Below are 25,943 nucleotides of genomic sequence, written 5' to 3'. Positions count from 1 at the left end.
GAATACCAGGGATGTTAAAGTAGTAGTTTTTATAAAGGAAAAAAAAAACAAAGATTTACAATAACTATTCTAACGTGTCATTGTATCAGTGATATACAATAATATTGATGTTAATACAACAAGCAGGCAGAAATAGGCTTTTTTTTAGTTTTTTTTCGATAGAATAGTCATATTGATACAATTTTCATTGTCGAAAAATATAAAAATGTAATACAGCGGATCCTCAAACGCTGTTCTTGTACCGTTTAAAACTATCAAAAATATATTTATGATTTTTTTTTTAATAAGTGTTGTAAAAAATTTCAAAATTACAACAAATTGAATATTATTTCATAATTAAAAATAACACAAGTTTTATCATTTAACACGAACTAAAATTCTTGTTTTTCATTAGTGCTTATAGTTGAAATTTTGTTGTAATGTTTTAAAGATTCGTCTTGATGAATAGAACAATATGAATATCATTATTACCTAAACACAATGATATTTAAAAAATATTTACACTATAGTTTTATACTATGTATACAACAAATCAATCTACATTCTACAGTGTATAAATTATATGAAAAGTTTTTGACAAAAGTTAGTTTTACCATTTATAATAAAATTAATATTATAATAATAACCTACGGATTTAAGAAAATACTAATTATATTTAAATGCAATATAACATAAGCTATTCTTCGATAAACATGCTGGTTCGTCCGTTTTTTCGTTATTTTTTTTATATACAAAGATTTAACATTCAATTCATATTTAATATAATATCGTCCACTATAGTGATTATAGTATACTCAATGCCAAAGTACACTTGAAAACTACTACTAAAAGAGCGACCTTTTTTTAGTGCAAATATTTACTGTATAGGTATATCTACTATTATGTATAGTATAAATATGTAGGCGCAGGAATTATGGTAGCAAAACGATTAAAACTGTCGACAAACTACGAAGAAAAAGGGCGGGTTGTACGCAGGAAAATGTTCACGTGCCTTTTAATTATTTTATCTTGTTATGTGCTCATATTTCAAATGTTATACGTTCATATACTCACTATAATGATAATACGTTACTTCGAGGTAATATAAAATAAACCTATTCATATTTACATTATATTATATTAAAATATATATTTAAAGATAAATATGCGGCGAAATCCAAAAACAAATATTACGCTATAAATAGTTACGTTATACAATTTGCTCATTTATTAATACTTATAAGATACAGAATACTCAGGTTTTATAATTTTATAATACATTTTTTCAGTACCGCATTATGAGAGAATAAAGTGATGTATGTAAGTGTATAAGTGAAAGAAAAAAATATTTTTCAAAAAAGATAAATCTCATATAGGTACTTAATTACAGTTGGATGCTTTTGCTTGAATAGGATTCAATTCTATAGATAACATATAGTTACAAAATAATTAAATTATACACTACTATACGTATTGAAATTTATTTTTCGTTTAATTAAGATTCAAAATGTTTGGACTAAAATTATTCAGGAAATATAACTGTAAGTAAAATAAATTAGTTAATTAACTCGAAATTAATTATTTTTATCATATATACGTATTAAAATGTATTGGTACTTACACATAATATTAAAATCGAATTATATATTTAAATTTATTGAAGACTATGCATGCGGAATAATAACTTATTATGCATCGTAACAAAAAAATTATCAAAATATAGTCTTTTATTATATTAACTTATGGCCTAAAAGTTTCGCCATATTTGAGATTTTGTGGTACACAAATTGGATGTTTAATCGTAGTATCAATCGTATAATTATTAAAGGTTTGTTTTGTCATCTATTTGGTGATACTTTTTTTATAAAAAAAAAAAATAATAAATAAATAAATACTATTAAATTTTATTATTTAAATTACAAATTCTGTTTTTTTAAATCAAAGTATGTGCACATTTTTAATTTATTTTAAAATACGTTTTGTAAGATAATAATATTTAAAATAATAATAATATATTTATCTATAAGTGAATAAAAAAAAAATAGGCTAAACTCATCATTCGTCAATGTAATTTCTGGTAAATTTATATTACCTCATAATACGAAAATATTGTTAGGATACTGTAGAACAAAAGATTCCATCATTGCAAAAATATAAGTGTTATACATATCAGTAGCACATTTTGTTGAGCGATAAATACTACAAAATAATTAGTTATAAATTTTAAAGAAAATTTACGTAAATGCTTTTAACAATACTTTGGATAAATTAATATGAATTTCCAAAAAGATACTTGCAATAGCATCGTAATTACAAACCCACCACTTTATAAATGTGAGCTAGAGAGAAAGAAAAAATCTACAGGATTTTAAAATAATAATTTATTGTGATAAGGAATAGTATCAAAATTAAATTACTGACCTCAACTATGTTTACATTACAATTCTAGGAGTTGTGATCACTTGAGACATATTTATATTATTATTTGCAGTAAATTTATATTTAAGAACGCTAGCAGTTATTTAACGAATAAGTAAAACACTAAGTTAAATAACGATATAAAGTACTCGAGTATAGATACAGTGTATATGGTAGAACTGCCCAGAGATCGATCGAAGCTCACAACACATTTAGATCTATTAAGATATCCAGTGAATTTAATTGTACTTACCAACGTATTTCGATTCTGAGTTAATATTGGTACAATACACAGTATTAGTTGCAAGTCCCGGAAGACAAGGCAAGAGTTTAGCAACATTAATGTGGTTCAACTTGTCTTGAATCTTAAGTGTGAGAGATAAATTTTAGCTCATCAACAACAATAGATAGACTATATGCAGCATTGACAGAATAGCCTAATGGAAGAGCATTATTAAAACCAGATTTGTCGTTATTAATACAACCATTAGTTCATTACTGAGATTCGCCTCTATAAGTACAATTATAGTAATAATTTCAATAAGTACACTTTTGTAAAATTTCATAAGCTCATTAGCCAAAATATCCATTACAAAGACGATTATTATAATAACAACAACAAATAATTATAATAATCTTTTTAATCACTTGACACGCGGTATATAAACGCATGCTGTGAATTCAACGATAGCAATAAGCTGTATGATGTCACTATATATTGGTACCTTATTTATAAAGTATTACCGGTATTATAAAATAACAGCCGATGAATTTGTAATTGCGATGTAGCAGAAAACAGATATTGATAACAATTATAATTTATGTAAAAACAGCAAAAGTTTGACGGACCACAAAACTGAATGTATGCTGAAATAACTAAAGTATCTAAAATTGGAGGTTGAGTTCGATTATTTAACACAATACTAAAATAAAATAAGAATACGTATTTAACATTGATGAACATAAATAGTTAGAGTAATTTATTCAATGTTAAACAATATTGTTTTTAAAGTTATTTAAAATATGCCACGCAGTTTTGTACAAATATAAATAATAAACAGCATAATATCTATTAAACAGTATCTTCTATATATAAAGATACAGACAAATAATAATAAATTAAATAATGTATTATTGGCTTATGCGTCTTAAAAAATAAAAAAATAATGTGTAGAATACTGATAATTTGAAGCTTTTGTAAATTATTTCACTTTCATTGCTTTTTAGAAACTTCAAACCCATTCTATGTACAGCGATACCCCCCGGAGACATAATACGAGATATGGATTCGAAATGCTGGTTTATCGATATCGAAAGCTAATTGGATAGAGATGCACGGTGGCTACCCAAGAGGTTTTCGCAATAATTCAACGAAACAGACAGGTATCGGACAAATTACCCCCACCCCTAAAAGAAACCATTTCATTTGTCAGCTATAATTCAATTTTAACCCTCCTTTTTAAATTCATTTTTTGTCAATGATATTCTTTAAGTTCTATTATATTGATATGGAAACCACTATAATAGAGCAATGTTTCAATAAAGTAATTTCATCGGTATAGCAATTTTATACATATATTATATAACTGAGCATTGACATGATAAATTGTACATGGTTAGTCAGAAAAATGATGTATTATTGTATTAATATCAAATAATCCACACATATCATATTAATATTCAATTATAATTTTTTAAAGAATAATGAATTCAGGAAAATATTTCAGTAGATAGCAATTTATGGTCAATATATTTTAATGGTAATGACCTATCTCAATGAAATAGATGTATTCTAACATAATCAAACTATTCTAATTCTTAATTTTTATTTTGAACTATTTTGTGGCATCAGTTAAAAATATAATTTTTGTTTAGTTAACTAAATTGTCATTAGTACATTTATAAAAATATGTATATATGAATTCAAACACAAAATACAATGCAAACCAAGTATTTTCTAATTAAAAATAAATGTATACTAAGATAGCATAATATAGTTTATTTTTTAAAGTAGGTTATTATAATAATATTAAGCTAGTAGAGTTAAAAATGGTAATATAAACCTGAGTGAATAAACAATAACTGTTTACATTTATGATTAAATTAAATTTTACAAAATTACTTATTTTACAAAATTACGAGTATTACTTATAAGCTTTTATAATATACCGAACACTAAATGTTTTATCTAAATAAAATTAAAAAAAATAAAATAATATAGGTACAAAGTTTTTCATTGATGAGATTAAATACTAACTTACAATAATCAGTTAATTTCTTCATATTTATTAAAAAATAATAAACGAATACTTTTTATATTGAGTGTTTTCGACATTATTATAAAAGCTACATCAGTTCTTCTATAATTTATATTATTATCAGAACAAAGTTTCCAAAAAAAGGTTAGCTGGTTCATCACTCTACAGAAATAAAGAACAAACCACCAAGAGCTTTTTGCTGAACAATTGATACTTGAAGAATAGGTTACTGTTACAAAAGTTATAATGTAAGATAAAAAATAAATAGCGATTGACCCAGAACAAGCTAGAGATTTTGTATAAATAATTTGGTGTTTGGACCGTTATTTCTTCAATATTAAGGTCTGTGGAAAATGGAAATATCTTCAAACATATAAGCAATACATTTAATTATTATATTAACGAACTTAAATTATTTTGATTTGCATGGTTCAAGGATGATTTAAATACTCCTAATTTAAAGTATACTTGACCTATTAGATGTATTTGACAAATTATCAAACTGACGATTTCGCTGAGGTGATAAAATAAATTAGTTCAATACAGACAACGTTCAATATCAGACGTATAAGACAACGTGCGAAGTTTATATTATTAGAAAAGTATTTTATAACCACATAGCTTTAATTATGTATTTTATAATTAATTGAAAAATTAAAGGTTTTTGTATTGATATTTAGAATACTGGACAGTGATATAAAAATCCATCCAAAAATTGAAAGCATTTAATATAATATTTTTATATACGAATATGTCATAAATAGATGTTATCCCCGAATTTCTTAATTATTCCTTTCAACTTACTTTTGTGAAACTATGCCAATGTACAGAAACGCTGAATTTAATTATTGAGCTCGTAAAATCTTATAAACTCGACAGAAGCGTTACCACATTCTATTACGATTTGTTTGATATTTTTAATTACTTAGTAAAATTTCATACACTATGTATTATGTTGTACTTGTGTTTTTTAAGTTATCAAAAATAAATGAGGCGTTTCTGTGCATAATATACACATTATTTCATATCTTCCTACCTATTTGTTTGTTATTAAATATAATAATATTATGTTTACATTAGTAGTGATAAATATATATATATTATAACTTGTATTTACCTTTTATAATTTAATTTTTTATCATTACAGCCATTACTAATATACAATTAGATATATAATTGTATTTAGTTTATCTATAAAATAACTTACAAGAGAAATAAAAACAAAATTTTAACTGTCCACGTTTTTCTAAAATACCATAGTCGTTTTGTTCCTAATAAAATGAAACGAATTTAAAGCTTACACTATTGCCATGAAGATGAATGGTTAGCGAACATGGTTTCCAAAAAGGTGTGCAGTTAATAATAAACAGGGTTTAATATAGTAGATTTATTGTGCACATACGTGGATTATTTTTGAGCATTATTGTATGAATCCATCAATACATACGTCGTTTGAAATTAATTGGTTTTAAGAAATTTCTTTTCTTTTATGTAGAATATTAAACTTTAAATGTGATTTAAGAGTTATAAAAATTATTTTACAAAGTATAAATTACGTAAATATTAGAATAGTTAAATTGAAAACTTATTGACGCCAAACTTTAGATTTTTTTTTTAATATTAAAATAAATAAATAAAATGATTTTTCTAAGAATTAAATCCAGATTATTTTTATTTCTATCTATCTATATAATATGGAAGTAAAATAAATGATAATAAGGTCAGTACTTACAAAGAAACACGTTTCATAAATCGATATATAAATAATAATAATAATAATATCTTAATATCAAATACTTGATTGGTAGGTATCATCATTTCAAAATAAAAATTATTTAGAGCATGTTAACATTATAGCTGTCTTATAATGGTGTGAAACATAAAAAAATTAGTTTCTTTTAGAATGTATAAATAATCTAATGAATTTAATGCTATAGAGAGACTCAAATAAACAGTAATAATAATTAGAAGATGAATTTTAACATAAAAAAAAATATTTAATTAGATTAAAATATAAAATATATATTATAATAAGATATAAATATTCATTTATGACTTTTTAAAAACCAAAATTATGTTACTCATTTTGGTCACAATATACACAAAAAACTTCACTTTCAATTGTCATAAAATAAATTAAATAAAATACCTAGTTAATTCAATACAATCTACTGAAGAATAAACGTTCATTAGACTTAATATTCATTATTTTTAAACGAAAAAATACAAGTAGCCACTTGTTTAATTCCATTGGAAACATAATATATACCATTCTATATTTGTTGTGCTTTCAACAAAATGGAACTAAACAATCCTGAAAATTCACAAGTCATTAAGCTTTTGATGCTCAAGTAAAATAAAACATATATAAAGGATTGCACAAACATTTTTCTATTTAAAAATAATATATATATATATATATATATATATATATATCACAATACATATTATAATGTTTAAGTTGTATAAAATAAAATGGAGTTTTCGTGTTAATTTATGTTGTAATATATTTTTTTATTTTTAGTCAGAAACAATTAGAAACACATAAACTAAATATTTTTAGAAACAAAATATATTTTAATATGAAAACTTATAAGCTTTCTATAAATTATTAATAGTTTCGAATAAGATATTATATTTTACAAGGTAAATGTATTTACACCAACTAATTATTAATTTGAACTCATTAGCTTCAATTCAATGTAATATTTTATAAATTATTTCTATTTTTTAAATTCGTTAATTATAAATGTCTACTAATTTAAAACTTTAAGAGATTTAGTTTCAAACACAGTGCACGGCAGTCTTTCAAATAAATAGTTTAAATATTATATGCGTAACATAATATTATGTGATATTACAATTAAACATTTAAGTACAAATATTGATGGTGCAAATTAATAATTTATAAATTTAGCTATATATATATATAATTTAAAGTCTAAAAAATTATTTGTCTTTAGATTTTAATATTCATAAAATATGTTCGATTAAATTTCTATAGATCTATTGATCGTTTTTAGTGCTTTACCAATCATCGTGTCAAATATACTGTGAGGTTTTTTTTAATCAATTAAGTAGAATAATTATTTAGACTCGTATTATTTGTTTACAAATATCTAGCTATAAATAGTTGACTGCATTGTTTAATATATATTTACCTGTGAATAATATAATCATTTTTTTTTTGTGTGTGACAATCTGAAATCATCATTTGATTTTAAATTATATGATGTTATTAAATATTAATTCGCCTATATAAAATACAATACACCTAAACTGATTTTGTTGGAACATTAAACAAGCTTATTATTAAATAATATATGATTTTAAGTTATTAATTATATTATTAATGGATAAAATATTAGTTAAAATTATGGTTAATAATTTAAGCATTATTTTACCGTACGAGCAATGTTCTTTTATGTACTTAAAAATCAACGGTAAAATGTAATTTAAATTTTTAGTAGAATTATACAACTATTAATTATAGTAATATATTGATTATTCAATAAAATATATTTTTTTTAAAACCAAACTTCAATCATGGAAAAATAAAAAACTAATGGGAAATTATACAAATACTGAAGTTTAATATTATTTTAATTCTTAAATATCTCAAGTCCTCTAGAAAGCCAATTGACTGTCGGAAACGGATACATTTAAATTGTTATGATAATATGACCTGATCATTATTTCCTCTAATAATTGTATTATAATAGGGTACAGTATTTATTTAGCAAAATAAAAAATCTATTTTTAACATTTTTCGTGTCTCTTTGATTTTTTTTAGAGAACCAATTTAAATATATTTTTATCTGAATATGTTATATACAGGATATATCAGAACGTTAAATAAATATTTATTAGATATGATACAAACAAAGTTAGTTTATAAAAATCATTGTTGAATATTAGTGACAAAATATATTTCTGAATAATTAATACATAATTATGCAAAAATTGATTTATATAGGAAATAACACATCTATAAAAACATGTTATAAACTATACAATTATTATTAATATAATGAAAAACAATAGTTGTGATAAGCATGGTAGAGTTTTCGTCTGATAAGTTGTCAATCATTAAATTACGAAACTACTACTAATACATAACTATAATGTTTTGGCCGTAATGATAAGTGGTATTTGTATATATTATTGTATATAATAAATGAAATATAATTTACGTGATTTTTTTCACGGAGCCTAAGAATTTAATCGTAATTTTTTTGGAACATTTTCTGACAAGATCGATTTTATATTCAGTTTATACGAATTTGATATGGACTTTCAATCGTTTTTGCTTTTTATTATTATTATTTCATCGACTGCCTAATGCTTGTCGAAGTAAAATGTCACTGGGTCAATCGAACTGCTTAAAAAAATATATCAGTGACAATTCTCAATAGTTGACATCAATACTCTTTATCATTTGCTATCATAAGCATTTTAGCCGAAAAAAAATATGAAATAACATATTGACATATATATCAAAAATATATTACTGCTACTAAATAGTAATTAACTCAGTGGCTTACAATTAAATAGGTAGAATACCAAATAAATATGTGTAATATGGCATAATTACACTTGAGATAAGATTGTTTGACATTTATATTATTATATTACAGTATTTAATTTTATTATAATTTCCATGTTTAGTTGTTCTATGAATATCAAATATTTGTTTTCATTTATTTGCCCTAATAATCATTAATTAGATACATACTGACAATTATCCATAAATAAAATTGATCATTACTAATAATAATGTGATAGTATAACATCAACTTATACATATATACCTAACCATGAATAATAATACAAATAATTCAAAAATGTAATGTTCAAACTGATAACTGCACTTAATTATAGGTAGTTAAAACTTACTATGAGATAAACTATTTCATGTATTTAATAAATCGAAATAATATTATGTAATGTTTTTTTACAGCGAAAATAATCATTATTTTCATAAGTTTTTGAAATACATTTGACCGACCTGACAATGATATATTTTAAAGATTTTTCTATTTAAACTTGAATAAATTCTATTTTATATCCAATTTTAGTAAATATAACATTGTCGAAGGCAACAAAAACGACGGTATGCTTTCCAAATAACCAGCGTTGGTAATTAAGGAGCGGCGTTCGCTTCAAGGCGTCCCGTCCTCTCGCTTTTTCCGATTTAATTACATTTTGGTTCACAGCTTTAAAACAGATCCAAATTTCAAATGCTTAATGAACTTCCCTTTTGTTTTATAGAATCCTTAAGATTTACCGTCCTTTTTGCTCTTATTTTTTTTTCTATATCATTGTTCGTTGTACATAATGTACAATGTGCAGTGTGAGTATGAACTGTAAATAAAGACCAAAATGCGTTTCATTTTTATCAGGAGCATGAGGGTTAATCACAAAAAATATTTACGACGTATTCGACTAAATGATTACAGTTGAACTGAATTGAACAATTTGAACCATCGTAATCATTTACGATTTTATAAAATATTTTTAATTGGATTAATTTCCAGCCATATCTAGCTTTTGTAGTAACACATTAGCTTATTCTATTCGTTTGAATATGTGATTAAATTATAAATTATAAATTTAATAGTATAACTATTATATACGTGATGAAATAAGAACTTACATATTTTAGAATTTTTAGTTGTAAGTGTTCATTGATGTTTTCGTTTAAAATAGCTGATATGTTCACTAATTTGATAGCAGCGTGATAACGTACGGAATCTGGAATAAATAAAAAAACTTTAGTTTATTAATTATAAAAGTATTAAATTACACAGTAAATCTATCATCATATTGATTTCTGTATAATTTATATCTGTGATAATTATTAAGTTGATTACATTAGAAATTCAACAATGAAGTAAAATGTTGGTTTGTAGAAATAAAACCATTTCAACTAAGAAAATTAGGAAACTTTTTATGCTGTATAATAGGTACCTAATATAATAATTACCTCTTAGTAAAATAAGTCACTGTAATGAATTTGTTAATTTTTAATTCAATAATAATTCATTTTATAAGTAAAACGATTCTGAGTGAAGACACTGGAGACACACTGATAGACCACCATATCAATTCCCGAAATACACGAGGCTAGTTTTTCAAGCTAGGATAATAAAGTAGGTAATACTAGTAAGCTAGAAAGCTAGTAATTTTAACTTCGTGTAAACAGAGCTAGCTTTGTTTTTAAGCTAGAAAGCTAGTGAATATTCTAGTAAGCTAGCATACCAAACCAGGCTTTGCGTTCTATTTTTTGTTTTAGCTAGCTCCTTCCAACCCAGGAGAGTAAGCCAGGATAGGCGCTGGGAAAAGCTAGCTTGCTACCCTAGCTTGAATACCTAGCCTCGTGTATTCCGGGCATAATTCTAAAAATATTTATTTAAATACTTATATTGGTATTAGTAATTTTTTTTTTTTTTATTCATAAAATAGAGGGTTGAAATAACTTTAACATACTATAAATCACATAGTTATGTTAAATAAATATAATAATAGTTATTAAAATATTATTTTTTCACATAATATAACTAGCTGTTATTCTTATAAGTCAATCCCCCATACCGCTAGACGGCGTGAATAGGTCCATGATATTTATATACATTTAAATTAATTTAAATATTTTGGGAAATTTTATTGTGTGTAGTATATAATAATATTGTTAATGGAGAAACATTTTAAGTTCCTACGAATAATATTTTTCGAAATACAACAAAATAGTTATAATCGTTATTTTTCGTTTAAATACCTATTTAATTTCGTAAAAATGTTATTTTTAAATGCAATGATCCATCATAATTAATAATATTTCTAAAACAAAAGTTAAGTCATACTATTTTCTAAGCCACTAACAAACGTAACACGTAACTTATAGCAACAAAATCTATTTTACTATTTAGTTAATTTTATCTTATTGATTTCTTACAATAACTATTGAAAATAAAAAACGTTATAAGTAAAAAAAATCAATATAATATGGTATTTTAGATTCCTAGTCATTCAACTATTTTATATGATAGATATCATTATATAAATTATAAAATAAGTAAAATTAAAAAAAACAAAACATATTTGTGGTTTAACCTCATTTAAAGTATGTTAAAACTAAATAGAGTTGGGAAAGATTATCGATATTTCTTAGGTGACAGATTCTTGAAAATTCAAATTTAATACCTTATGCTGCTATACTTTTTTGTGAATTCAGAAGTTGTAAAATGTAAAAAAAATAAAGTATACTAATACTGTTTTACTTGATATTGTCTTATTAATATAGAACTTCGATCAAATCGTAATTCGTTTTGATGTTTAAAGCTGTCAATCGATCACAATACATTTTGACAAATCCAAAACATACCACAACTCGGCAAATCCTCAATATTTTAAATTATTTTTAATTTATGCATTGGTTTAACTATATTTTAAGTGGCTATATATTAGATCAATATAGGATAATACAATTTTAATTACATACCATCTTATATTAATTATTTAAAAAAAATAGTGCCAGGATAATACAGAATATATAGTGTATAACATATCATAGGTCAAATTTAAAAGTAATTTTAATAAAATATTGTCATATATTCATGATAAACCATATATATAAAAATATGCTAAATAATATAAGAACACTATGCTTGTAAACTTTGAACAGAAGTGTTCTACATATTTATGTATGATTTTTACTAATATGGTATTTAAAGTGGAAATATATCGTATTATACTTGTAGCCTGTATAAAAACTTAACATTTATTTATCAAGATATTTAGATTATATTTTATAAAACAACTGAATATATTTTGAATAAATGGTTTTTAAGTTTTTATATTTTTTTTTTATCTGGCTTAAATAATATAGAAAATGTAATTTAAGAAAATACATATAAAACATGGTAAAGCACTTTAGGTCATAACAACTATATAATAAGTCAGTTACAGAATAATTTTTAAATAAAAGGATAGCTATAAAGTTAGAACAACTTCAAAGAAAGATTATACAAGTCCCTAGTCGATCAACTTCTCAGTAATATTAAAATACTTACAAACACACAACTTTAAACGTTTTACAAGAATTCTTTACATTAAATCCTATAAATTAATATTAGGTACAGCTCAAACATTATTGTTTTATAAAGCATTTTTTTTTTATTTATACAACAATGTAGGAATAATATATTATGCAAAATAAGTTGAAAAATAAAACGTCATATGGCGTAGGTCCTATATGGCGAATCACTATTTGCTAACAGATTTTTTTACCAGCTACGTATACGTTGATCCTATTAATTTAATTGAAGTGACTTAAAAAACCAATCTAACAACTTCGTGATTAGTTACTTACAAATTAATTTCTTTAATAGTTATAAATAGCTTGATTATTTTTTAATTTGTTTTAATAAATAACTTACATATTATTTTGATTATACTAATATTACTCATATTTTGTATACGTAATGCGTATAATAATGTATATTATATTATACATAATGTCATTCGTACTTCAGGTACACCGACTTATAATATGTTAATTACATATAATGATTCAATTCGTTTAGTACGAAAACTACCTATGTCTACCGTTATTGTTATGTGCACTTCACGGTAGCTCTTTATAGGATCTAAGAGGGCTTCGGTCTACCCAACAGTTATCTCGGGAAAATAAACAGCTATATAACGTCATGCTCATTGTTTTTAGATGATAAACACGTATGCTTTCGGCGTACATATCTCTAAATATTCTCTAGTTGGTGCATTCCATGGTACCACATAAAATGTAATTAAAACTAATGGAGAAACTTTCATGAGCCTCTTAGCCATCTATGTCATTGCGATAATATATAATATGCTAAAATCGACCTTAGTGGTAAGACAGTGTATTATATGATATAAAAAATGGCGATAAAAACCAGATGCCAGAATCACCAATTACAATAATGATGATCATACGATAAAACGCTAGAAGTGAGTATACTTAAACGGTTATCAATAATATTATATATGCATTCCAATGCCTAAAGATAAATTAAAATCAAATATAAATTAGTTATAATTAAATTTACGACTATCAAGATTTGTGAGTCTCGCGTTGAATATCTTTAGCAAAATAATGTTTTTGGAAATTTTCGTTAACAACTCATACACTTAAGTACCTACTTAACAAATTAATGATAGTTAATTGTTCGTATTGTATAATATTCGTTAATTATTGTTTAAATACTAGCAATTGGGACTTCCATCGATAACAACAACAAATTAATGTGAACATAAGAAATGGAGTGTGTCCCTTATGTATAAATTAATATATTGGTACTTCAATAATCAATATTTAATAAAGATATACTCTTATACAATCACCTTTTTATGTCTAGTTCTAACACATAATTTTTCTTAAGACTTGAATTTATAATTTGTTTATTGAATGATTTTTTTTACAGTGGTTGTTGAATATAAATTGGTCTTTGTGACAATTTGATAGATTGAATATAATAGATCATTTTAATTTATCAGTTTACATTTTTGGAAAGATTCAGTAAAAAATAAATAAATAAATAAACTTTTTTAGCAATAGTATTTTATTGTTATTACAAAGTTAAACATTTTATAATAAAAAACAATCGAAAATAAAAATAACAAGCATAAATAAAATTTATGCTATCCTTCCAATTTAATATATACATTAAGCTTTTTCGTTTTTTTGATAGTTATTGACTTATTATGAGTTAATTGATATGAAAGGAAGTTGAACTGATTGATATATCGTAAATATATTTATTTATTTTTGCAATATTGTTGATTATAATATATTCAATTGAACCATCTAATAATGTGGATCTATTACAGAGTTTTTAATATTTCTAGATCATTATTATCAATTATTATTACAATATAAAAATTATTTTATGTAAATACTATACGGTATTTATTTAGTTTTTATTTCAGTAGACTTGATAAAAATTTTTAGTTTTAAAATTATATTTTTTTAAATGTATAATTTAATGTTTTTCAATATTTTATAGTTTTTTTTTTAAATACATTTGATGTATATAACGTTTTTTAATTGTTTATTTCGATTAGAACATAGAATTCGTAAATATCTCATTTGGTGGAAACGGATATTAGTGAAAAAGGGCAAGATAGGCAAACTTTTAATAGGACCTTGAATCTCCTCTTTGTTTAGTCACTGATTAATTATAATTTTAGGATCAATAAAATGAGTCATTTGTATGTTTTGCAGGGTTTGATATGCTCGTACACAGACTACGCCGGTGAACTTTAATTGTCACACATCTACATACGTATCTAAAACGGCCACTGTAATATGGCTAAACTTTAGAACTAAGACTTATATTACAATACAAATGGACGAATTTTTTTTAAGTTACTACCAGTTTAATCAGATTAATTCAAATAGAACATAATATATTGAAAGTAATAACCTAACTTCATTTGATTTTTTTCAAATTAGAATTTATCATCGTTTAATTGTAGAATATTATAATATTAAATTATACACGAATAATATGTATAATGTTATAATATTGTTCCTATACGCTAGAATGTTCCCTATGTAATATAAGCCCAGAATTCTTTAGATTTTTTAAAAACTGTGAGCATTCTTATTACACTCTTCAGTAATTTATGAATTAAAAAATAACTCGTGAACTCATATGAACCCCATTGCTATTTTTTACTTAATTATATCAAAGTTAAAATCTCTTCCATGTGGTCTGACTTTGAAAATAATAGAACAAATCAGCTTGCTTCGTTGATGAATATATTTTCAATTAATTGCTTTTTACTATTATGGCATTAATAATCATTGAAGAAGAATACAATTAACTTATCAACGCAAAAAAAGATAGTAATTTTCAATATTTGAGTCAATAATTTTAAATAACATTTCGTATGCTTTTAAAACATTACTCTTACTATTAATTAAATATATTCATTAAAAAATAAATCTACAATCTATAAGTATTAAATATTAATAACAAGTAGATTTTATAAATAAATGCACGTTTAAAAAACAGATATGTAAAAATAGTTATTCAACATGGAAACATTAAGCTTGTGAAATTAAAAAAAAAAAATAGTTTATTATTAATTTTTATTTAAACATATTTTGTTCATTCCCAGTGGATACAAAATAAACACCTTATTTTTGTACGTTTCGGATACTTGTACATTACTGAAACTCGTTGTATGTTACAAGTCTAAACAGACGAGAACTCGGTGGTCCCATTCCACAAGTGCATAATATAGGTGATGCATCAATAATATTGTGACATATAACAAAGACGTATGTGTTGCATAAAAAAATGTTTAACAAAACATATCAGAAATAAAAATTATATTGCGTTTCATTCAGTATCGTGTACGACACTACAAAATATTCAACCTTTCTATAAACTACAAATAAATATACTTTCGTTGAAAATGAATTCAAAATATTCATACTAGGTATCAGTGAAATCTTGCAATTTTTATACTAATTGGGTAGATGTGATATGAAGTAGATAGGTAACCATAACTACGTAATATTTACCTATATATTATAATAAATATGAATTACATTTAGGTACATTTAGTGATTTAGCCACTACAAACTTAATATTACAATATTTATTATACTTGTAGTTGTTGTATCTTAGGAGCTACAAGAATTTCAAAATTTGAATAAAAAGTTGCTCTTTTTAAGATGTTCTCGAATATAATATGTTCTCTCCTCTTGAATACCTTTGAGAGCAACACTTATATTATTCGTTAATTTGTACTGTACTAGTAAGTACTGTAAAATTTAAAAATTTAAATGTTTTTAACCACTATATTGCTTTGTTTAAAATATTAAATATTGCTAGTATAACTATATATTATTTATATTTTTGTTAAAAAAATAATCGAAATTGGTGGTTTTAAAAATTAAGTCCATAAATAATAAATTATTATCATAGCTATCAGAAAAATGTCAAAATGTATTAAATTTTATTTAATATATTATCAGTAACATTGATTATACCCAAATTGTATGTATAATTGAGAGGAGGTGTTGCATGAATATGTTAAGGCAGGTTGAATGTTAAAACTTTCATCTGTAACACGATTACGCACCGATCTTTTTTTACTAGATAAAATCACAACACGATTGTGCCTTAAATTATATTCGTATGTTTTATGTGTAATTTATATTATACAACATTATAATGAAATGTTATTTTATTATACTATATAATTATACAATACATATCTTCTAGAATTTGTATATACATGCATTCAATAACTAATTATTAATTAAAATAACAATTTTTCCTCCCAATAAGTTAGGACTGATAACAAATTATTATCGTCGACTTTTTTAAAAATTGTTTTTTTTTTCTTTTAATTTTTGTTTTAAATGATATATATATATATATATATATATAATCCAAATACCACTGAATCACTAGTTATAATGATCGCTGTATCTCAAAAACTACTCAACGTACGCACTTAAAATTTGGAATAGTGGTAACTCAAATACTTTCACCGTGCAATAAGAAATAATTTTAAAAATGTCGTGTCTAAGTGAATTTATTAATAATTGTTCACCGACACAATACGCATTGTTGTGCACGGCGGCCCGCAGGTTTCCAGCTACATGTAAAACCTATCCTTTTTGTCTGTCAATTATGTGTTTGATACCGTCGTGTAGATATAAATTGTTCCGAAGAGTTTATCGATAAAATTAATATCACACATCGCGCGTACACCACGGTCAATGATATATTGTGGCGTACAGTGTACACCAATACTCCTGTTATAAAAATAAAATGCACACTGATAACATAAACCAATACACATACGAATTTTACTAACGTTATCTCTTCGACCGTTGCCTTGCCGTGGTTAGGTTCGGACGCGTTTGACATCCTTTATATATATATATATATATATATATATATAAAAGAATAGGCTTTTTTTATGTTCCGATTTATGTGACGACGCTATTTAACTTTTTTCCAATTTGTTTTCACATAGTTGTTGAAAATGCCCTCCTGAGTGTCACCATGTCGTCTAATTTTTCATTTTATTTTGTCCGTGAGGAGGGAGAGAGGAGTTTGTATTTAAAGGTTACGGTTTTTTGGATATCTCACACGGACAATTATACGTAGCATTTTCTATAGTTAGAAGACCAGACCATTGATGTGTTTATGCAACACAAAATAAAACGCCGAATGTGGTATATCAAGATATTTTGGTCATTTTAAATATACATAAGTTAAGTTAAATTATAAAAATTATAATTATAATTATACCTTGAATAATTTCTAAATATTATTATTATTTTGTATTTTTAATTCAGCTACTACTACTACTACTACTACTACTACTATTTAGTACTTAATTAGTTATAAATTTTTTTCTCCTTTAAAACACAACTATAAGTGTTGATTTAAGAATTTCATTTAACGAAAGTAAAAACTGCACGTATGCGAAGTCGGGTAATTCAGCAAGTATAGTATATTGTAAATAGCATTATAGTTAAGAGAGTCAATATTTTTTTATGCACTCTATCATTTTTCGTACAATCGTGTTGTGATATTATCAGGTATAATGATATCTCATAAAATATTTCAAACAATACCTTGAAATGAAAAATAAAATAATATCAAAAACAATTTATGGGTGAGTATTTTGCAAATTTCTTTAACTCTCATTAAATTAATCTGGATGATTAAATGTAATTCTTTTTACTACATTTTTGACAAACAATGAAACACAAACATGGTTTTCCAAAGTTAACAAAATAGAAATAAACTTTTATACAAGTTTCCTAAGAGCAATTTATATAATCTATACTTATGCATATCACAGATGTGTATAAATCTATTTAGATTTTAGAAGACTATTTGTAGAGATAAGATAAGCGTGTAAATTCAAACTCTACGAACATGTTAATAAGTACCTGTTTTCCACAGGTACGTAATTTATTAGACTTAAATAATATATTAGGTATTCTTAATTAAAGTTATACAGTATAACTTATTTGGTATTCAAATATACATTTAATTCAGTTAAATGCAAGAACATCGAGACATATATTGTTGTATGATATAAACTATTTATGTATTATTTATAGTACTTATTTATATATAGTGTAATATTGATATCAACCTGAATATCTAAATAATTATTTGTTTATAAGACCAAATATTAAATAGAATTATATACTTTTACGACTAAAACTTAAAATACGACACAAAACTACTAAATGTGTTATTATATTTAAATATTTAAATCCAATCTATAGATAAATTATATGGCAATGTTATATCCAAAGAAAAATACTTGAAAAAAAAATGAGCGGAGACATTAGAAATAATATACGATTTTTATGTTTATTCTGTAGTATAGAAAACCAAATCCACATTATACACATAAAAAAAAAAACCAAGAAATTTCTAGTATGATTTTTAATTTAATAGTTATGTCATTCCCCAGCGTAATAATTAATTTTCGCTATAATCTTATTTGTTTAATGTTTTGTAGATTTACTTAAGTAAAATATCACTTCCCATGAAAAGTATCAACCAATGTTCTGGATACTATTATTGAAATTCAACTTGTATATAATACATTGTATATAAGCGAAAAATGTAGTAATTTTTAGTTTTTCAAATTATAATTCTCCCTCCCCCCATTTGTTTTTAAATTACAAATTAAAAACTATAAAGTATAAACTATCATGTTTAAGAAATTCATGACATAAAGCATGTGTCTAATATATTAGTATATGGTCATTGAGATGTAAATTGTAAATATATTTTATAGATTAAATTAAGCCAATGTACTTTTCCAATCCTATGCCAATTGGAATATTTTATGTGTGTATGTTAATAGACAAAGTTTTTTTTATTGTAGAATAAATTGTTTTTATTGTTTAAAGCGATGTACACAATCGTATTTACATTATATTTTATATACTATTTATATGTAATATATATACATATATATATACATATTTTACAAAATATTTTTTCAAAAAAAAAAAAAAATCTCGAAAACCTTTTTTCTGTACCGTATAATGGGACTCGTGTGATTTGACGAAGAGAATAAATAACATGCAAAGAACAAAGAGTTGCACGAATACATGTAATTTTATATTACCATAATACAACCAATCACAAACGGAAACAAGATAATAATATATTATATAAACGTGTGCAGACTTTGGTCACAGGGTATGTGGTTGATAGAATGTGCTCTTCAAACATATATATGTCTATATTTATTTCCTTAAAAATATTTATGATAACCATTTTTACTATCACTGCTTTTAAATGTAGAAAATAAAAGGTTATTAACATTTTTTTTTTTTTTTTTGTATTACGTTGAAGAATAAAAACTTATATTATTTAATAAATTATGTTGATTGAAAATAATAATTTTATAATTCTTATCATCGCATCACTTGGTTAAATCGTAAACATAGATCGCACACACAAATTTTATTATTTTTTCTTTCTATAAAGTGTTATTTTGGAGCTTTATTCGTATTATGCCCTTTAAAATAAGTGTCTGACACAGCCCACAGAGTGTGCAATCATATACCCCATGCACATACCTATGATAACATATACACTACATTAGCTAAAAAAAAAATCGTCGAATATCTACTTCTTTCTCAAAATGCATAGCCAAATCATCGAGTTAAAATATTACAAATCAAAATTTTCAAAAAACTTATTATTGTAAACCCATTATTTTACGTACTTATTTTACACTCGAATACGATATATGTTTCACACCATTACATTATTATAATGTACACGATTATATTATATATCCACATACGTGAGTCATCTTACATTTGTGCTATATATTATCATACAGTCTTAACACACAGGTATTATTATTTTTGATTACTTTATGAAATGTACAATAATAACTTACTACATACAGGTATGCGAACATTGTTTAGGTTCATCGCTTGCTGTATGTACTGTATAGTACAAATAGTAATATATAATAGTAAAGTAGTAGTAAAGTAATATATTAAGTTATATTGAAATTTAATTGTAATAAACTTACGTTCATTTGTACTCGGTCTAACTTTGTATCTTGTCTGATATTATCAAAATAAAAATCCTTTCAAATTTCTAGTTTGTTATAAATCTATTACTTATACTCAAGCAATACTTGAGATGAACAACATTATTGTATACCCGTTATGTAACATCGGTATTGAGTTTTAATATTCATGTAAATGGTTTATGTAATAGCAACGTTATATTTAATTTATATTTTGTATGATATTATATTATACTAATTGGTAATACATTTTGTAATTATGTTTAATGGTTTTATTAAAAATAGATAAATAAATTACCTATACAGTTTTGTTAGAAATAAAGGCTTATAAGCCGTTTTCTATCAGAATCATCATTTTAATATACAATGATTCTTTTCTGTATATTATAAGTATAGGACATCCGTTACAGTAACCCATAGAGTGTCCGATATTGTCGATATTGACTTTCACATTTTTTTTTCATATTCAACGATAATATAATTTGGAATAGATTCGGCGCACCCCGTTAAGCTGTCCCCGGATACTATAGACTTTTGACCCATCTTCTCATGGCTTGCGATGCAGATGAATACATTCCGTATCCCTGTGATTATCTTCTAGCATAACCCTTATCTGTTGTATTCCTACTACAATAGGTATAACAGGACAGTACGTTTTCATAACACTTGATTTTTTTCCTGTCGCCCGTTTTTATACCTTTTTACACTTATAAGTTATAAATTATTATGTATAATGTTACGAGAATCTTCACCATATAATACTATACTTCGACACTATATGATTCATTTTTATTTCAACTATGAATAATTTACCATACTGAAAAAATCTAAAAATAGTTCAATTTGTTATTCACCCATCCTTGATGTGCTTTCGATATAACTACCGAAAACAGACAAGACGGCAATTCTGCGGGTCTTTGAAGTCGGTTCAGTTTAATGCCCACTTATTCTCCGCCGGATACAGCATTGTGTATAAAAAATGTTTTCTTTTCTTTTTATTTGAACCTGTATATAGCAATCAGCATCAGTATCACACATTACTATGAAAAATATTCACCATGATTTGTACGATGGTTGGAAAATCGGAAATATATTGGGTGTTACGATCGTGTTTTTTTAAACACGTCAGAGGATAGATTGCTGAATTTTGATCTTTTTAGATAATCAACACAAATATAACTTTTTAGTCAATTAACTTAACATTCCTAACAAGATCTCCTAAACGGCAAATACCCAAATCACTATAGCTTTCATCGCCGTTTGACAGTTCAATTGGGATTATTTTAAAAATAACGTATTAAACATGCTTTCAACATGATAACATCAATTATTCTACACTTAAGTATTAGCACTATTTTGTTTTCCATGAATATCATATTTTAAACAGTTATGGAAATTTACGTGCCTAAATAGTTTATATTTTTATTTAACCGAGACGCACTAATTTTTTAGTTGACGTTTGTATTTTTATAACTATATTGAAAAAATAATAGATTACAAACAATGCAAATGTTTGTAAAAGAGTTTTTTGTGTTAAAAATATAAAACAAATTTAAAAACTCCTTATATTAGAATTAAATTCTATTCGTTATAAATAAATATAATATTTAAAGGGCCTTAAAGGTAATACAATATTTATTTACTTTAAAAGTACTAAAAATATAATTTATAACATTATTTCTATTTAAATATATTTTATTTGTTGATAGACTTATTCAACGGTATATTTTCTTCATTTGCTTTTTGTTTCTATAATTCACTCGATTGCGCAAAATTATTTTTCATATTTTTCAATAACAAAAAAACATTTTAAATTAAAGTTTATTTATTTGATTTCTATATTAGAGATAACATTTTCAAATATTTCTAGAATAGGCATTTATTTAATATATGCATCGGTATGAGATAATTTGCATTATAGTAAATATGTAGTGATATTCAATTAAATTCATTTGTTATTACTATTGTAACAACGTGCACACGTGCAATTTGAGAAATGACTAGAATTAGTATTAGTTTATTCAAATTGATTTATTGAAAATATAAATAATAATAAATGCTCATTTTATTGAATTGTTTTAGTAAGATATCTTAATGGGGTATACTTTCAATTTTATTATGTATGATGCATACATATTGGTAATAATTTGGTTCATTTTAAACAACTGTATTCTTTGACTGAAATCTATCATATCGTAAATTAAATACAATGTATAATGTATTAATTATATTTTTCATTAAATTGTATATTGAAATGTTTAAAATTTGTACTAAAAATATACCTATTATAAATTATATATATCAGGGATGGGCAACTGGCGGCTCGCGTACTATTTTTACTGGCTCGGTGGCCCGTGCTACATTTCAAATAACTTAATAAAAATATAAAATGTTAGGATTTTTCTGGATTTTATTTTATTACATTTATAAAACCAACATAATGTTTATTGTAAACGTAGATATGAATTCTTATCTAATATTGAACTATAAAATATGTCAGTTGTAAATTTTATTATCCTTTTTTTTTGCTTTCTATGGTCTCTGGTCAGCTAGATTTTCACTTTCGAAAAAATTGGCCTTTTAGTAGCATTGAGTTACCTATCCCTGATATATTTTATACGAAGTGGATTCTATTAAAGCTAAAATAAATTATATAAAACAATATTTTTGAAAAGAAATAACATATATATTAATATTTTTTATTTTTCTTCGTGTTATCATAACATTTTAATAAAGAATTCCAAAAAAAATAATATTTTCTTTGAGTTTTTAATACTAATGTGTAAATCACATTTTAAATAAGTAGTTAATAATAAATACTTAATTTAAAGGTATTCAAAGTATATGCGAGCAAAGTTTTGGACTAAGAGTTTGCGGGATGCACTGCTGTGAATATAAATTATTAATCAAAATTAAATTGTTGAATAATATTTTCCATTTAGAAAAATATTTTGCTTTGTAATATGAAATTAAAAATATAGCTAACATTAAGAAAGTATAATCTTAAACAATTATAGCAACAAAAATAATAAAATAATATTTTTCAAAAGATGTTTCATAATGATTTCAAATCATGTTAGAATGTATTTTTAAAATAATTAGTGTTTTCTTTTAAAATATTCTATTTGTATACAAATAGATACATACATTTATCTGAACTTGATATAAGTTGGATTGATAAGTTTCCCGTTTTGTGTTTACAATAGAGTATTATTCAATTACTCGGTGACGTAAAATATATGCATTCATTTTTTTTTTTTTTTTTTTTAAGTGGTCTGTCTATAATATTGAGTCTGCAACGTACACGCATTTTAATCTATTTAACCAGTTAAAGTGTACATTTCTTTAATTTCGCAAAACTGTGTGTACAATTTTTTTTTTAATTAATCTTATACTGCAGAGAAACTTGTTAACAAGTAGACTATGATTTTATGTGTAATTTAACGCAGTTTTTGTACTGTATCTGGGACCAGCTGGGTCATGTCAGGTCCTCGATTTTAAAATGTATAAGTAATAATTAAATTAAATTTTTTGCATAAGATTTGACTATTACAGCTATGAAACTTGGCTAGACAACGTTTGCAATCGTGATTGATTTTTGACGTTTACGCGTTCAAACAATAAATTACAGTCAGATTAATTACGTACAAATGGTATAATATCAAACATTCTTGCAGCGTAGGTTTACTTAAAATATTCGGTAATTAGAAGGATTAAGTCTTATATTATTAACGAATACTACTAGTTACACCCTATTAACAACCAAGTATACCCAAACAGCATCGTACTAAATATAACTACATAGGTACACAATATGTGTTCATGAAACTAATAATTAAAGACTATAGTGATTTGAACGCCTAACAATGTATTGATTTAACACACGCCTCCGCTCCACGACTGAGTTTACAGTATTCTAGCATAATAATATGAAAGTATCATGTTGTTAAGTATAATAATACGGGTATTTTCGAACAGTAAAGAAGGTTACCAGTGTTAACATTGATTATAAATACTATAATATTTAATAAAAATAAAAATGAAAATATGTATATTCATGTATGCCACTGCAAATGCATATATATATATATATATATATATTTTTTTTTTTTAAGTTACCAGAAACTTTATTATTGTAATGAAATTAATGGTTTACTTGTGTATTGCTATAACTATATTTTTACTAAAATATTAAAACAATATGAATTCAATTAATTTGGAACTATCGTTGTAAAATATAGCACAGTTTTAGAGTTCTAAATTCTAGATTCTTAAAATATATTGTAATGCAAAATTACAGCACAAAAATTAACATTATAAATACGATACATTATACTCTGTCAATCTGTGTATACTTCCATATTCTTCATAAGTTATACACCTATTAAAATTAGAGTGAAATTTAAATCAATATGTGGAATCTCCCGGAAAAAATACAATTATAATTTAATTAGATAATAAAAAATAATATGTTAATCATATGATGTATCTGGCATTATTCTATGAATATCTTGTATACCATTCTTGTACATAAATATATAAACACAATTTATTATTAATAAACCAGTGAATAATTAATATTGTTTACGCTATATTTTACTAAGAAATTATATAAATATGATTTAAGTAAATATATTGTTTAGAATAAGATATCGATATAATTATTGAATAAATATTAAACTTATACTTTTTTCAGAAAATTTTATGAAGCTTATGGAAAATCCGACTAGACGTCTTGAACGTAGCACAAAGTTTCAACACTTAACACGTAAGATTAAAAGATAAGTGATTTAATAATAACTTTTCTGGGGATATTCTATACGCCATAGAATTTTATTAATATAACAAAAGTATAGATTGTAATATTATTCAAATAATTTTTCTAATATGACATAATTACATAAATAAAATCACATTTTCATGAAAAATGTAATTTTGCTAATTATTATTTTTTAAATTATTTTACGGTAAAATCAACTTTTATAGTTTTAAAAAATTGTGGAGGTAAATTTATGTCTTAACTTTAAAACACATTTACAAATTATACTAATAATTGATTAAAGTGAAATTTTTAAACTTCGTGTGATTACCTATTATTGGTCAGGTGCGAATGCAGGAGAGGATTTGGGTGTTTAAACTTCCTTCGAAATATCAGAAACAAAAAATAAATTACTTGAGCTACAAATGAAT

General features: G+C 24.2%; 1 protein-coding gene across 2 annotated transcripts in view; it reads right to left on the bottom strand.

Moving 5' to 3' along the window:
- The window catches only part of LOC113554004, a 195,750-nt gene that overhangs the window by 54,174 nt on the left and 115,633 nt on the right, over positions 1–25,943 (bottom strand). For both annotated transcript variants that reach the window (XM_026957630.1, XM_026957631.1), the window contains one exon: positions 10,312–10,409. In XM_026957630.1, the coding sequence (XP_026813431.1) occupies positions 10,312–10,409 (98 nt within the window). The remainder of the gene's footprint in view (positions 1–10,311; positions 10,410–25,943) is intronic.

This window comes from Rhopalosiphum maidis, chromosome 2 (genome assembly GCF_003676215.2).
Source record: "Rhopalosiphum maidis isolate BTI-1 chromosome 2, ASM367621v3, whole genome shotgun sequence".
NCBI lineage: Eukaryota > Metazoa > Arthropoda > Insecta > Hemiptera > Aphididae > Rhopalosiphum > Rhopalosiphum maidis.
The sequence above is the reverse complement of the archived record's forward strand: the minus strand, read 5'-3'. Positions and strand labels throughout refer to the sequence as shown.